This window comes from Mercenaria mercenaria, chromosome 13, assembly GCF_021730395.1.
Source record: "Mercenaria mercenaria strain notata chromosome 13, MADL_Memer_1, whole genome shotgun sequence".
Classification (NCBI taxonomy): domain Eukaryota; kingdom Metazoa; phylum Mollusca; class Bivalvia; order Venerida; family Veneridae; genus Mercenaria; species Mercenaria mercenaria.
In genome coordinates, this window is record NC_069373.1 from 36515553 (window position 1) to 36528967 (window position 13415).

General features: G+C 34.9%; 1 protein-coding gene across 10 annotated transcripts in view; it reads right to left on the bottom strand.

Annotated features, from left to right (window-relative positions):
* Nucleotides 1–13415, bottom strand: part of LOC123528805 (muscle calcium channel subunit alpha-1-like) — a 216744-nt gene that overhangs the window by 26641 nt on the left and 176688 nt on the right. For 9 of the 10 annotated variants that reach the window (XM_053521567.1, XM_053521563.1, XM_053521558.1 and 6 more), the window contains 6 exons: nucleotides 13027–13173; nucleotides 12192–12393; nucleotides 11401–11559; nucleotides 10375–10485; nucleotides 10030–10113; nucleotides 3237–3359 (listed from right to left, as the gene is read on the bottom strand). In XM_053521567.1, coding sequence (XP_053377542.1) covers nucleotides 3237–3359; nucleotides 10030–10113; nucleotides 10375–10485; nucleotides 11401–11559; nucleotides 12192–12393; nucleotides 13027–13173 — 826 coding nt within the window. Of the gene's footprint in view, nucleotides 1–3044; nucleotides 3168–3236; nucleotides 3360–10029; nucleotides 10114–10374; nucleotides 10486–11400; nucleotides 11560–12191; nucleotides 12394–13026; nucleotides 13174–13415 lie in introns of all 10 variants that reach the window. The other variant, XM_053521559.1, reaches the window with a different exon arrangement.

Sequence of the window (13415 nt, forward strand, 5' to 3'; positions counted from 1 at the left end):
TTATAGTCAAGTCTGCTGTCAACAGACAGCTGTTTTTATTAGTGATTTCACAATTGTAGTCTTTATACATATGGACAGAATAGTCATCCAAGCCTAACTTATTTCAAACGGCAACTTTAAATTAAAATGTGTGTCCTTCATATCTGGTCACAATGTCTTGTTTTTTCAGCATATCTGATTTTACACAACATCCAAGATGTCCTGTTTTTGTCAAATCTGATTAATACAACATCCAAGATGTCCTGTTTTTTTGTGATAACTGATAACATACAACACCCATGTTGTCCATTAATTGCCATATTAGAGTGCCCATCACACAAAAGATGTCCTGTTATTGTCATATCTGAATAAACAATTCCAAAGATGCCCTGTTTTGTCACATATGATTGCATACAACACCAAAAATGTCCAGTTTTTGTCATCTGACAACACACGACAACCCAGATTTTTGGTTTTTGAGTTTAAACCTTATCGAAGCCACAACCTGTATAACAGACTGGCCAGGAACCAAAATATATACATTTCTTGAACAGAGATAAAACAAATGCTGATCAATGTCCTTCCTGCTGGTTCCACATTACCTAAAGATGACTGCTGAAGAAAGATTTTTACAAAATATCCAAATGACAAACTTATTGTTTAGAATGAATATTGGTGTTAATACAATGAATATGTGAGCCGCTCCACGGGAAAACCAACACAGTGGGTTTACGACCAGCATGGATCCTGACCAGACTGCGCAGACTGGTCTGGATCCATCTGCGCAGTCTGGTCAGGATCCATGCTGTTCATTAACAGTTTCTCTAATTGCAATAGGCTTTGAAAGCGAACAGCATAGATCCTGACCAGACTGCGCGGATGCTTAGGCTGGTCTGGATCCATGCTGGTTGCAAACCCATTATGTTGGTTTTCTCATGGCACGGCTCATGTGGTCATGAACATATAATTTTCTGTTTCCCTTTCTAAAAACCTAAAAAAATTGACTGCAGAAAAGAAGTTAAGAGAAAGCTTCATTGATGTTCAAATAATTGCTTCATTTTAGCCTGGAACAATGGACAGGTGTACAGTAGAGGAAGTGATTTACCTCCAGTAGCAGACACTGTCATGCTGCACACAAGTCTATCTAGACATATTTCAGGAGAGCAAGGGACACAGTGTCATACTCAAGGAAAGAATTTTCGACAAAACTGCAAGCTTTTGAACTTCACACAATTTCAAGTCACAATGATATACTAAATTGGCACTTTTTCTAAGCGCTTCAGAAATTCCACAAAAAAAAAATCCATAAAATGAGCCGCGCCATGAGAAAACCAACATAGTGCGTTTGCGACCAGCATGGATCCAGACCAGCCTGCGCATCTGGGCAGTCTGGCCAGGATCCATGCTGTTCGCTTTCAAACCCTATCGCAACTAGAGAAACTGATAGCGAACAGCACGAATCCTGACCAGACTGCGCGAATGCGCAGGCTGGTCTAGATCCATGCTGGTCGCAAATGCACTATCTTGGTTTTCTCATGGTGCGGCTCAAATGCATTTTTACTTATACTAGAGAAAGGTATAAAACTTGCAAAAACTAAACTCTATATCTATAATGTGCCTTCATTCAAAAAATCAATCTACTAATATCTACAATACATATTTACATTAAACTCATAAGCAAAATACACAAGAGTCTATTCTAGATTACAAAAGAAATTCCTTTATTGTGACACGTAAATTTAGGCTTCGTATATGAATAAAGACGTCACTCCATACAGAATGAGAGAAAAGTAATATTCCATTTTCAAAACAGAGGCTGCAATCTGAACTTATTTTCATTAAAAAGAAGAGTTTAAAGGAAAAAAAGCAAGAATGGTTAAAATAATAGGGAAAATGTATATATCTGAGACACTTGTAGCCTTAATACAGACAATTCAATTATAGGTCTGGACAAAAAAGATGTTTAAATAGAAACAGGAGGGCCATGATAATTATATTCATTCAACTAAATATTGACTAGTATCAAATGGTGAAATACAATGTTGTTTTATATTTCAAGGGCATATAACTCTAGACCAACTGGTCTGAATAATTCAAGTCGTGAGAACTTGCAAAGTTTCTTAAATTATGTGCCATAGTTCTGGACCTACCTGTCTGATTGGACTATAATAAAATTTAACCAAGATCTTAAGGTCAAAATAAATTGAGCCACGCCATGTGAGCCGCGCCATGAGAAAACAAACATAGTGGGTTTGCGACCAGCATGGATCCAGACCAGCCTGCGCATCCGCGCAGTCTGGTCAGGATCCATGCTGTTCGCTAACAGTTTCTCCAATTCCAATAGGCTTTAAAAGCGAACAGCATGGAGCCTGACCAGACTGCGCGGATGCGCAGACTGGTCTGGATCCATGCTGGTCGCAAACCCACTATGTTGGTTTTCTCATGGCACGGCTCAAATTATAATTGGTGAAAAAAAATTAGGTACTAGAGTGCAAAGATGGATAAGTATAGCATTTTTGATAAAAGAAAGTCGAGGTGAGGAAAAAAGTAAAGGATATGTTCCAGACAAGTGATATAAGTTAAATATGTTGTATGATTAAGTAACTGTTTCATATAAAAACAACAACACATTTCTGAAATGTTTAAAAAGAACATATCAGCAGAGTAGAAAGGTCAAGCATGGGTCTCGCACGGGATTGCAGTCTGATAAAAGTGGACGGAAGTCTTCAAATATTAGTTTGGAAAATTAATGGTGCTATTTTTAAAGTCACGGTGAAGACACTGGTGATATACCAAATGAAAACAGTTTTTTTTTGGTGAGGAATTAATCCCAACAGAAATAGGTTTGTTTTGGTGAAGATTTGGAAAGAAAGGCTTGAAGGTGATGGTTGAAAATATCTCATAAATGGGTAGCTCACATAATAAATGTCATTCAGAAACTCAGTATGTGTGGCAAAATAACAAAACAGTGATGGCTCTTTTGTATTGGTAAGCCATTCTGGAATGCCTAATTGTGGGTACAATGTATGATGCCTGGCAGTGGGTCATGCAGTACAAGTCTATACCTGGAACGATTTTATGAATGTCCAGAGCAGGGTTCGTATACCTTCCCCACGACTCAGCAACTTGACAAATCTCATTGCGCGGAACAATCGGAAGAAGTTTATACTTATAATCTGGGTACCAGTCTGTAAAAATAAATTATCAACAGCTGCATATACATAAACAAATAGAATAAAACATGAATACATATCTACCTGGAAAGACTTGATAAAGGTCCAGAGAAGGGTTCGAATGCCTTCTCCCCGACTGAGCAACTTAACGAGCCTCATCACACGGAATAAACGGAAGAAATTAATACTGATGATACGGGATCCAGTCTGAAAACAAACACACACACATGCATAATCAAAAATATGACAACTCTTTGGTGGGTGTTAACAAAATGCTTAAAGCGACTGAAGAAATGTTTTGCAACATCATTTCATACAGCAAAATTAAAGAGACTTGTACTATCTTGTGCATGTCTGTATAACATATTTAAGCTACTGACAAGAAATAAAATGTAACATTTGACAATTCATGATTAAATGTAAGTGTATTTGTTTGTATGTTTATTTGTCTCAAATATTGTGACAATAGTCAGTAAAGATCCTCATACACTACTGTAGACACAGATTTTTAAAAAATAAAAGTGTTTGTTATATACATGAATTTATGGAAACGAATCTGTACTGAACTACCTTTATATTTTTTGTTGGTTAAGAGGCACACAAACACAGTTTAGATTATCTGTCAACTTTCAAGCTTTACTAATATAGGCATACAACATGTTGCTTCTTTTTTTTCCCTTGCATGGGCGGGCAATTTGTTTGAACCATTAACTTTAAGCAAGCCAGCAAGGTGGCTTCCTCACACAAAATAATTTGAGTCAGATGCATGGTCTGAGGGATTTGTAGTTTGAAATTCAATGACCTGAACTTCAAAACAATCCATCGTTGTGACTAAAGGTGTTTTTTTTTTTAACTGTCCAAGACAGTTACTATTTTTTGAAGCAGTCTGGTAACTTGATAAACGTTTCAGGTCCTAGATAAACATAAATGTAAGTAGCGGAATGATATGGGGGTCAAGGACTTTGATCAAATGAAGGCTTGGCGGTAAACTGGTATCAATAAGTTCTCTCTATTGAACTGATGTTTTTTTTTTTTTTTGCATTCAGACATGTATTTTTTACCTATAAATCAAAACTTTTAAGACTGACTCAAGAAAACAGGCATTAACCCTTAGCCTGCTGCAGTCGAATTTAACAGCCTTTGCAAACAGCTTGGAACCAGATCAGACGCCGATTAAATCGGCGTCTGATCAGGTTCCAAGCTGTTTGCTACTCTGACAATATTTCTTCCAATTTTGGAGCAAATTGAATGAACTTTACTATTTTAGCAGATGACATTTCCAGCAGACGACAATTTATCTAGCATGCTAAGGGTTAATGAAAGAAGTCTTTCATATCAGTCACATAAAAGTTACTTTTATAAAGGTTGGTAGTGCAAACCAACAGAAAGAAATTCATCAACATGCATATGTTATAATAAGATCAAGTAATTTGACACTACCAAATTAATTCTTTTTTTAAATTTTTAACAGATATAAAAACTAAACATTGTATTGTAAAATCTCTAGATGAGAAAAAAATGAAACTAGAAAGTGCTGTAAATTCTAGAAAAGTTTATCAGTTTATATTCAGGCAAGCAAGGCATGCAAAAAAAAGGCAATTTAATATTTTGCAGTATTAATCATTTCAACATAAGCCGAGGTCATTAATACGGCCTCACTAATAGCATTAATATTTCTTGAAAAGATTGAGGCGCAGAGAAACACTTACACTTAAAAAATTCAATGTTGCGAACATGCAAACTGCTGTTGTAAATTTATAGCTGCAGGAGACAAAATTAATTGGAATAAGACTGGTTAAGAAGGCATAAGCATCAGTGAATTTAGGAAAGAATAAACATGGAGTTACTCAAACCAGAAGAAAGTGCACAAAGACTTTTTTAAGTTGTGCAAAATTAGAGTGCAAAATCTTTACTGTGTGCCTATATTTAATCAAATACTTAGGAAAGCATATTGACAGCTACAAAATACAAACATTTATGTTCAAAGGATCCAGCAGGGATATATATATCTTTTTTCTTCAAAGTTTCTTTGTTCTGTTTGGTTTAAACCTAGATTTCCATTGGTAGTCTAGTTGAAAATGACAATTAGTACCCAGACAGCCTGACTTTTATACTAGTATTGACTTTATGTTTACAAGTTACTGACAACTTCGCCACATGAAAACTTCCCCACATGACAACTCTAAATTAATAACAATCTTGCGCTGTAACTACTGTTCTAACTCAGTGGGCATTATCCGTCCTTGTACTTTTAAAAATTATAATCAAATTTATATTATGTGCCCGTCTAACATACTGGTAGCGCTGATGAAACTGTTATAATAGAACACTTTTTTATAACGTGTTCCATTTTTTTCAAAACACAATACAAATATGTATCCTACATGAATTCTTGAAAGTTTTCCTTATGTAAATTCTGTTGAGAATTATGAATATTTCTCTGTTTGCTAAAACAAAACAAGAGGGCCATGATGGCCCTGTGTCGCTCACCTGAGTACCATTGCTCAAAATGACATGATCCTTTCAAACCAAATGAAGGAGGTAATTTGTCATAAGTTGAGTCAATATTTTCTTCACTGATTGTTTAAGTCCATCTGTTGACATAAATGAAATTTCAGATCAGCACCTTCATTAGTTACGGAGATATACCTATTTCAATTTGAAATAAAGGGAGGTAATTTGACATAAAATAGTTATCTACCCTGATTGTCTCAGTCCAACTAATGACAATAATGAAATTTCAAGTAAGTCCTATAAGTACTTACTGATATAAATCAATTTTGATTACAATCAGGGGAGGTAATCAGATATAAATTAACTCTGGAACCTATGATTGGATCTGACAGATTCGTCATGGAATCCAAGATTTACAGTTGTTGAAGATATTTTGGAAGTTTGTATCAAATCAAACCATAAATGAAGTCTCTATATGGCTGCAAAAGCCAAAATAGCCGATTTTGGACCTTTAAGGAGCTATAACTCTGGAACCCATGAGGGAATCTGGCCAGTTCAAAACAGAACTAAGATCTTGTGGTGATACAAGTTGTGTGCAAGTTTGGTTAAAATCAAATCATAAATGAAGCTGCTATTGTGCAGACAAGGTCAAAATAGCTAATTTTGGCCCTTTCTGGGGCCATAACTCTGGAACCCATTAAGAGATCTGGCCAGTTCAAGAAAGGAACCGAGCTCTTATGGTGACACAAGTTTTGTGCAAGTCTGATTCAATTCAAATCATAAATGAAGCTGCTATTTTGCAGACAAGGTCAAAATAGCTAATTCTGGCCCTTTCAGGGGCCATAACTCTGGAACCCATAATGGAATCTGGCCAGTTCAAGCAAGGAACCGAGATCTTATGGTGATACAAGTTGTATGCAAGTTTGGTTAAAATAAAATCATAAATGAAACCACTATCGTGCAGACAAGAAATTGTTGACGGACGGACGCACACACGCACAGACGACGGACGAAGGGTGATCACAAAAGCTCACCTTGTCACTATGTGACAGGTGAGCTAAAAATATTAAGGGTTTGGGGGAAGGGGTTTAGGTGTCACATACATATATATACATATATATCATTTTATTTGGACAATATTTAAGTATATTTCACAAAAGCTGGAACCAGAAACATAGAAGCAGGAATAGATAGTTTCTAACCCTTACCCTGCTAAATTTATAAAATGGACTGGTCCATCATTCAATTTGGGCAATACCATTTATTATTCAAAGGGGTGTTGACTGAAAATTTACTGACTGAATTGTGAACAGTGCAGACCGGATTTGCAGGCTAATCTTGGTCTGTACTGGTCACAAAGGCAGAATCACATGCTGCCAGCAGGCTAAAGGCTAAAATCTGTCAATCTAATTGGGCTATTAAATATGTTTACAACTGATTCCAAAAGATTGTTTCAAAATGTCATTAAATTTTATAATCTTTATTTCACATTAAAAAATTGTATATTTCCCCTGAGGTTAAAACCCACAACCTTCAGATCTTTTTCATTGAGCTACTTAGTTCTTATTGTTTGTTAAAAACCTTAAATCCAATCCTTCTGATTTTTATATAGTTATGGTATTATAGTTAGGTCTGCTATTACAAAACTATCAGAAGTGCAACTTTAGACATAAAAAATCAATAAAAGCTGCCATTAATGAACTAAACTAAATCAATTAAACATCCTGTTTCATACTTGCAGCATTGTAAGTGTTAATTAAAAACTGCAAAAACTTTTTAAAAAAATACCAAAAATGCAATAAAATATCTACAATATCAACTAAAAAGAGAAGTTACAGTGCTACAGCATGCATTTAGTTATCAGGGTAAAATTCAATGCTTAAATCTGCTAAAATGTTTTAATTTGACAAGATTTTTTTTACATCATTCATTTACTAAAATGTACACTTTTTGTCAAAGAAAAGAGATATGGTCAACAATGTGGTAACATTGGTTAAATGGGTGGGGTATGATATAAACATGCTGGTAAGAATTTAAAGTGTTTGCCATGCTTATTTTAACACTGCCATGCAAACAAAACAACAAACCTCCGCTCTCTGTTAGTTAAAGGCAGCATGAAGAACATAAAACTGTGTTAATGTCTTGTAAAAAAAAAAACACACACCAAACACGTGTTAACTCGTGAGTTTTATGAGTAAATATGGGGTACCATGTGCTCATTCCAAAATACTTTTAATATTTTTGGGTTGAAATAAAACATGACCAGGTTGATCCTGTATCGCTCACTCAAACCAGCTGATTCAGATAAACATTCAAACTGTACATAATGGTCGCTATAGACATCACACTGGAAAGTTCTGCTGAAATGATCAGACAACTGTCGGAAGATTTTCTGGCCTTTTAAGACATGTTGGTACAAGGTTTCTCTAACAACATCTGATGGAGATCAAATGAAATGTTCTTGTAAAAAAGGGGTTTTCACTGAAAATATACTGACTGAACAGCGAACAGAGCAGACCATGATGAGACTGCATGGATGTGAAGGCTGTCTTGATCTGCACTGGTCGCAAAGGCATTTTCATTTGCCGCCAGAGGGCTACAGGTTAATGGATGAAAGACTTATGCACCTGGCAAGAAGCAGACCTTCAAAAATTTTAATATAGAAGTGGAAACTCCACAGGTCACTCAACACGATAAAAATGAAAATGTTGCAGGCTCGGTTTGATTGAGGCTGTTCATAGACGGTAGTGGATAAGCCCTTGAACTTGGAGGCAGGAGTCTGGGTATAGTGCTTGGCAAATCCATACATTATGGCCAATATTTAGGAATTTCAAGTCATTCAAAGTTATTTCAAAGTACCTTGATGGACGACAGAATTATAGATTAAACACGAAATCTCTGGTGGAAGAACAGAAGGATAAACACCATTCCAAATGAAAAAATTTAATAATGATTAACAAAACTGCTTCAAACCAAGTTTGCTGAATATCCACGAAATGGGTTTTATGGAGTCATGGTAATAATGAACTGGTGACCATTACATATAACAAGCTAAGAAAGCTTGATGCACGACAGTTTCTGAACAAGCTGAGAAAATATATATAAAGTTGTTTCAAAGGTGTCAATATATAGCGGACAACCCACATATACAAATAGCTCTCTCCTTGCCTTTGGCTCAGGTGAGCTAAAAATGCAAAGAAGACCCAGGAGCAAGCATAAACACCACTCCAGGTTTACGAGGTGAACAATTTGCTGAGGTCCTTTTTAATGTAGACAGCAGCTAAAATATGGGAAGGGACAAAACTCAATTTAAAAACTGAAAAATAATAAACTTTCTTTCATTCATCTTAGTTTAACCACTGAATGATAGGTGTATGCCCCAATGAATTCAACTGTAGCATAAAAACAAGAGTAAAACAGTCCAAATATGAAGAAACAATTTTTTCTCTCTACGCCTCAGCAAATTATTCTTTAAGAAGAAATGAAGTTATGATTAATATGAAAAATCAGATAAGTATAATAAATTTTATAAAAAAAAAAAACAACTGAGAAAGATTAAAATTTCCAGAAAGAAAACATTATTTTGTTGAGATCTTCCTATGAATCTAAAAATATTTACCAATAGTAAGAACACTTAATATACATTTCCTACTAAACATGAAAGCTGTGTTTTTTACAGTATTTTGTTGTAAGCAGTCCTGTATTACTTATGAATTAAATGATAGTAAGTTGTCAGTATTAAGTTAAAACGTTTGTGAGGTTATTATGCTAAACATGCTGCATAAGTCGTAACTGTTATAAAATATACAGAAGGTTAGACAGTGCTAATTTTGGATAAATCAGTATACACTAATTACTAAGTATAAACTTATTAACAGAAAACAGAAAGAAACATCGAAATTGTCAAGTTTTGTATCTGATAAGCAGTATTCTTGGAAAATAATCGTACTGTTTTCTTCACTGATATCAATATGTTAGTATGTAAATCTCAAGCATTAGCTAAAACCTTTCCAACACTGAATAAAGCAGCATTAATATCTTTGACAGGTCATCAAAACTGATAAAGGGAAACAACTCTAATGCTCTTTTATTCCAACACAATTCAAGACTAAAATTTTGTTTTTCCTTTCGTGTGACTGCTTATAACCTGTCAGACTGTGCACATGTATGAGCCATGCCATGAGAAAACCAACATAATGGCTTTGCGACCAGCATGGATCCAGACCAGTCTGCACATCCGCGCAGTCTGATCAGGATCCATGCTGCTGGCTTTCAAAGTCTATTGCAATTAAAGAAACTGATAGCGAACAGCATGGATCCTGACCAGACTGCGCGAATGCACAGGCTGGTCTGGATCCATGCTGGTCGCAAATACACTATTTTTATTTTTTCATGGCGCAGCTCAAATGTTTGGATGACTTACATTGACCTCAGTATAGATGATATCAATAAAGCTTCCCAATACAATGATGAAATCAAACACGTTCCATGGATCACCAAAATAATTCTGAAATAAGAAGGTTTCTATGGTAACATCACTATAACTTTACACAGACTGCTCAAATAATGTATATTTTGTATTCAAACTGGTATTTCTAACATACGTTGAATGTAATTAAATAAATGGTTTAGATTGCTTATAATTTTAATGACTAGCTTTTGTTAAGCATTTAAATCAACCAAATCCAATAAAATTATTCCTTCGCAAAACATTAATTTGGAAGAAAAAAAAAGTCAAAAACTTAGAACACATGCACAGGGCACTTACCTTAAACCTAAATGCTGTCAGTTTGAGAACAAATTCCACTGTGAACACACCAGTAAAGAACATGTTCATGTAATCTAGAGCTTCCGAGTAAGTGTTGGACTGCCCATAAAACTGAAATCAGAAAGAAAAAACATATACTTTAAATACTGTGAAATCATTAAAATTCGCTGGCATGAAATTTTGCCCAAACATGAAAAAGGACAGTTTCGCGCAGGCTATAATTCGTGCATTTTCAATTTATAAATGAAAAAAATCAATTTAAAAAATAATAATAGCGCGATCTTAAATTCGCGCATCAGTTCTAGCGCGAAATACGCGAAAATTCGTCCTACGCAAATAAAAATGATTTCACAGTACTAAACTGCAGAATGTTTATGTTTCTGTCACATAACAACAGTCACATAGGGAACAAAATGAAACAAATTGATTCTACAATATTTTTAATATGATGGAGCATATAAATTCATATTTTTGTAAGTATTTGTATACATACTACTGTTTATTATAAACCTATATAAATTCTGTAAAAAATCGGCTTGTATTTCACAATTAAATATGAACAGGCAGAAAAAAATCTCTATTGTACCTGTTAAATTCGGTATTGTACCTTCCGTATTGTATGCTGCCGGACTACTTTCATTTATATGTATTACCTGACATAGTTCTATAAACAGCGCACATAAAAACTTCACTTAGTTCCATTTTAGTATCCAGAAACATTGCAGATTTCATTCAGTAACACAACAACAAACAAAAAGGTAAAGGTATATAATAAAAGGGTCATTAAGAACAGTAGCTAGATCTGGGATTTTGTATTTGGCTCTCGTGGATTTTGCAAGGACGGATCACAATAGCGCCTCGTGAGATCCTATCTGGCAAAAATCCACTCGAGCCGAATACAGCATCCCAGAAGGAACTACTGTTATAATAACCCTATTATATTTTGGCAAAAATTTTCCAAGTATCATTAAGTTTTCTCTAATATGGAGATACATGTCTAACCTATTAATTTGGCTGGTACTTTACCTTCATTGCCAGTGCAATTGTGTTGACCATAATAAGGGCAAAAATGCCATATTCAAATGCCTGCGAGGTCACAAACCACCAAATCTTGTACTGCCATCTTGCCTTTGGAATATATCTCCGAACTGGCCTAGCTTTTAATGCAAACTCTATACATTTTCTCTGAAATCAAATAAGATCTATTATATATTTCTGAGTTTTTGGTACTGATAATTCAATTTTTGCTATTGTTCCAAAATACCTAAAAGGCAAACAGCCACCGCCATGGCAGCAAATACCATTTATTCAGGTTTCCACAAGATATCAATACCTTTCATGATAAACCATTACTCGGTGCAAATGATTATACGTAGAGCTCAAAATACAATTACTTTATTAGAAATTATTATATACACATGATATTTCTTACATAAAACCTACTTATTTCTAAAGATGTAGCAATTCTGCAATGTCACTGTATCTTTAAGAAGTAATATTTCAACAAAGTCAAAGGAAGTACACAATAATTTAAACACAAATTTTCTCTGCTAAATGACTGCTTTTAGTTATGTAACAATATGCAGTTAGCTTAACCAGTGTTCCTAGACAATGTACCAGTACTAACATGCTCTCCACAGGTAACAGCCAACTTCACCACATAAATCAGAGGTGGAGGACCAATGATTTAAGACACAATGTCTTTTATCAAAGAACTTTCAAATTGTCATGCCTTTTACCAAACCTAAAAACTCAATAATATGCAACACTAAACAAAAATATAATTATAGACTCTTACACAACAGATATAATCTTACTTGATTTTTGTCCAGTTCACAATTTTTGTATTCTTGCTCTCCTTCATTTTGGAAGGTGACAATAACGAAACCTACGAAGATGTTCACCATGAAGAAAGCAATGACAATTATGAAAATGAAATAGAAGACAGCAACGGGTGGTCTAGCATTGTAAATGGGGCCTTTACTCTCCTCGTTTGAATCTATGGATATGTAAAGCAACCTGAAAACACAAAAGTGTATACTTACTAAACACTATGAATATTCATTATCATGAACTTGTATCAAAATGGATATATAAACGGATGGACTTTTCATGGTATTTCATTCATACAACATACAAATGCAGTGGTTATACCACTCTCTGGCTATCTGAACAGAACTACTTTTTAAGACTCTGTGCTGTGTCTTCCTTAAAGGATGAGAATGCTGTTCAGAATAACTGAGCATGTAAAGTTGACATAATAAAGACAAGGATTTGGACTATTACCAATGCCTGGTATAAAGATATAAAGCACAACATTGGCACAAAAAGACAACAGACTGGCCATATTTTTACATGAAATGCTGGCCTAACAAGTATGGTACAAGACATGTAGGTTTTATTCCTAGGTGTTGCATCCCATTCATCATACATTCTTCCTCTCTGATGTATGTGGGTAAGCTTAAGCTGTCAGAAACTTTTGTTAAACTTAGCTTGCTGGTGTCAAGTGATTTTGCCTTTGCGACCAGCAGCCTGCAGATCCCTTTGAATAAGAGTGGTACTGCCGAAATTGAATAATGGATCAGTCAATTTTATAAATTTAGCAGGGTAAAGGTTTAGGACTTTGGATCAAAATATGTAATGTCTGCTTACAATGGCCATCCTTCAAATGTTGAGACAGTAAATAAGGTCATCATGGCCTGTGAGACATCGTCAAAGTTGAGTGGATTATTCTCCCATTTTCTCTCTAAAAGAACTGGATGGTCGATGTCTCCATCCTGGTAATCTACATAGTTTCCTCTGAAATAAAGGTATCCATATTCTGACATTGTAAACATTTTGTGTTGAATTCAACCTTGTTCTACTCCAAACATAAAAGTAGTCCTGACCCAAAGAAATATAAATAACAGAATAATATATTGGCTGTTTTCTTGTGAAATCTGTTACCATCCTTGCCAATTTATCTTATACTTAAAACTTTGGGAAGAAAATCTCTTCATTAGTTAAGATCTCATTTGGTTACAAGAGATTTAGTGAGACTT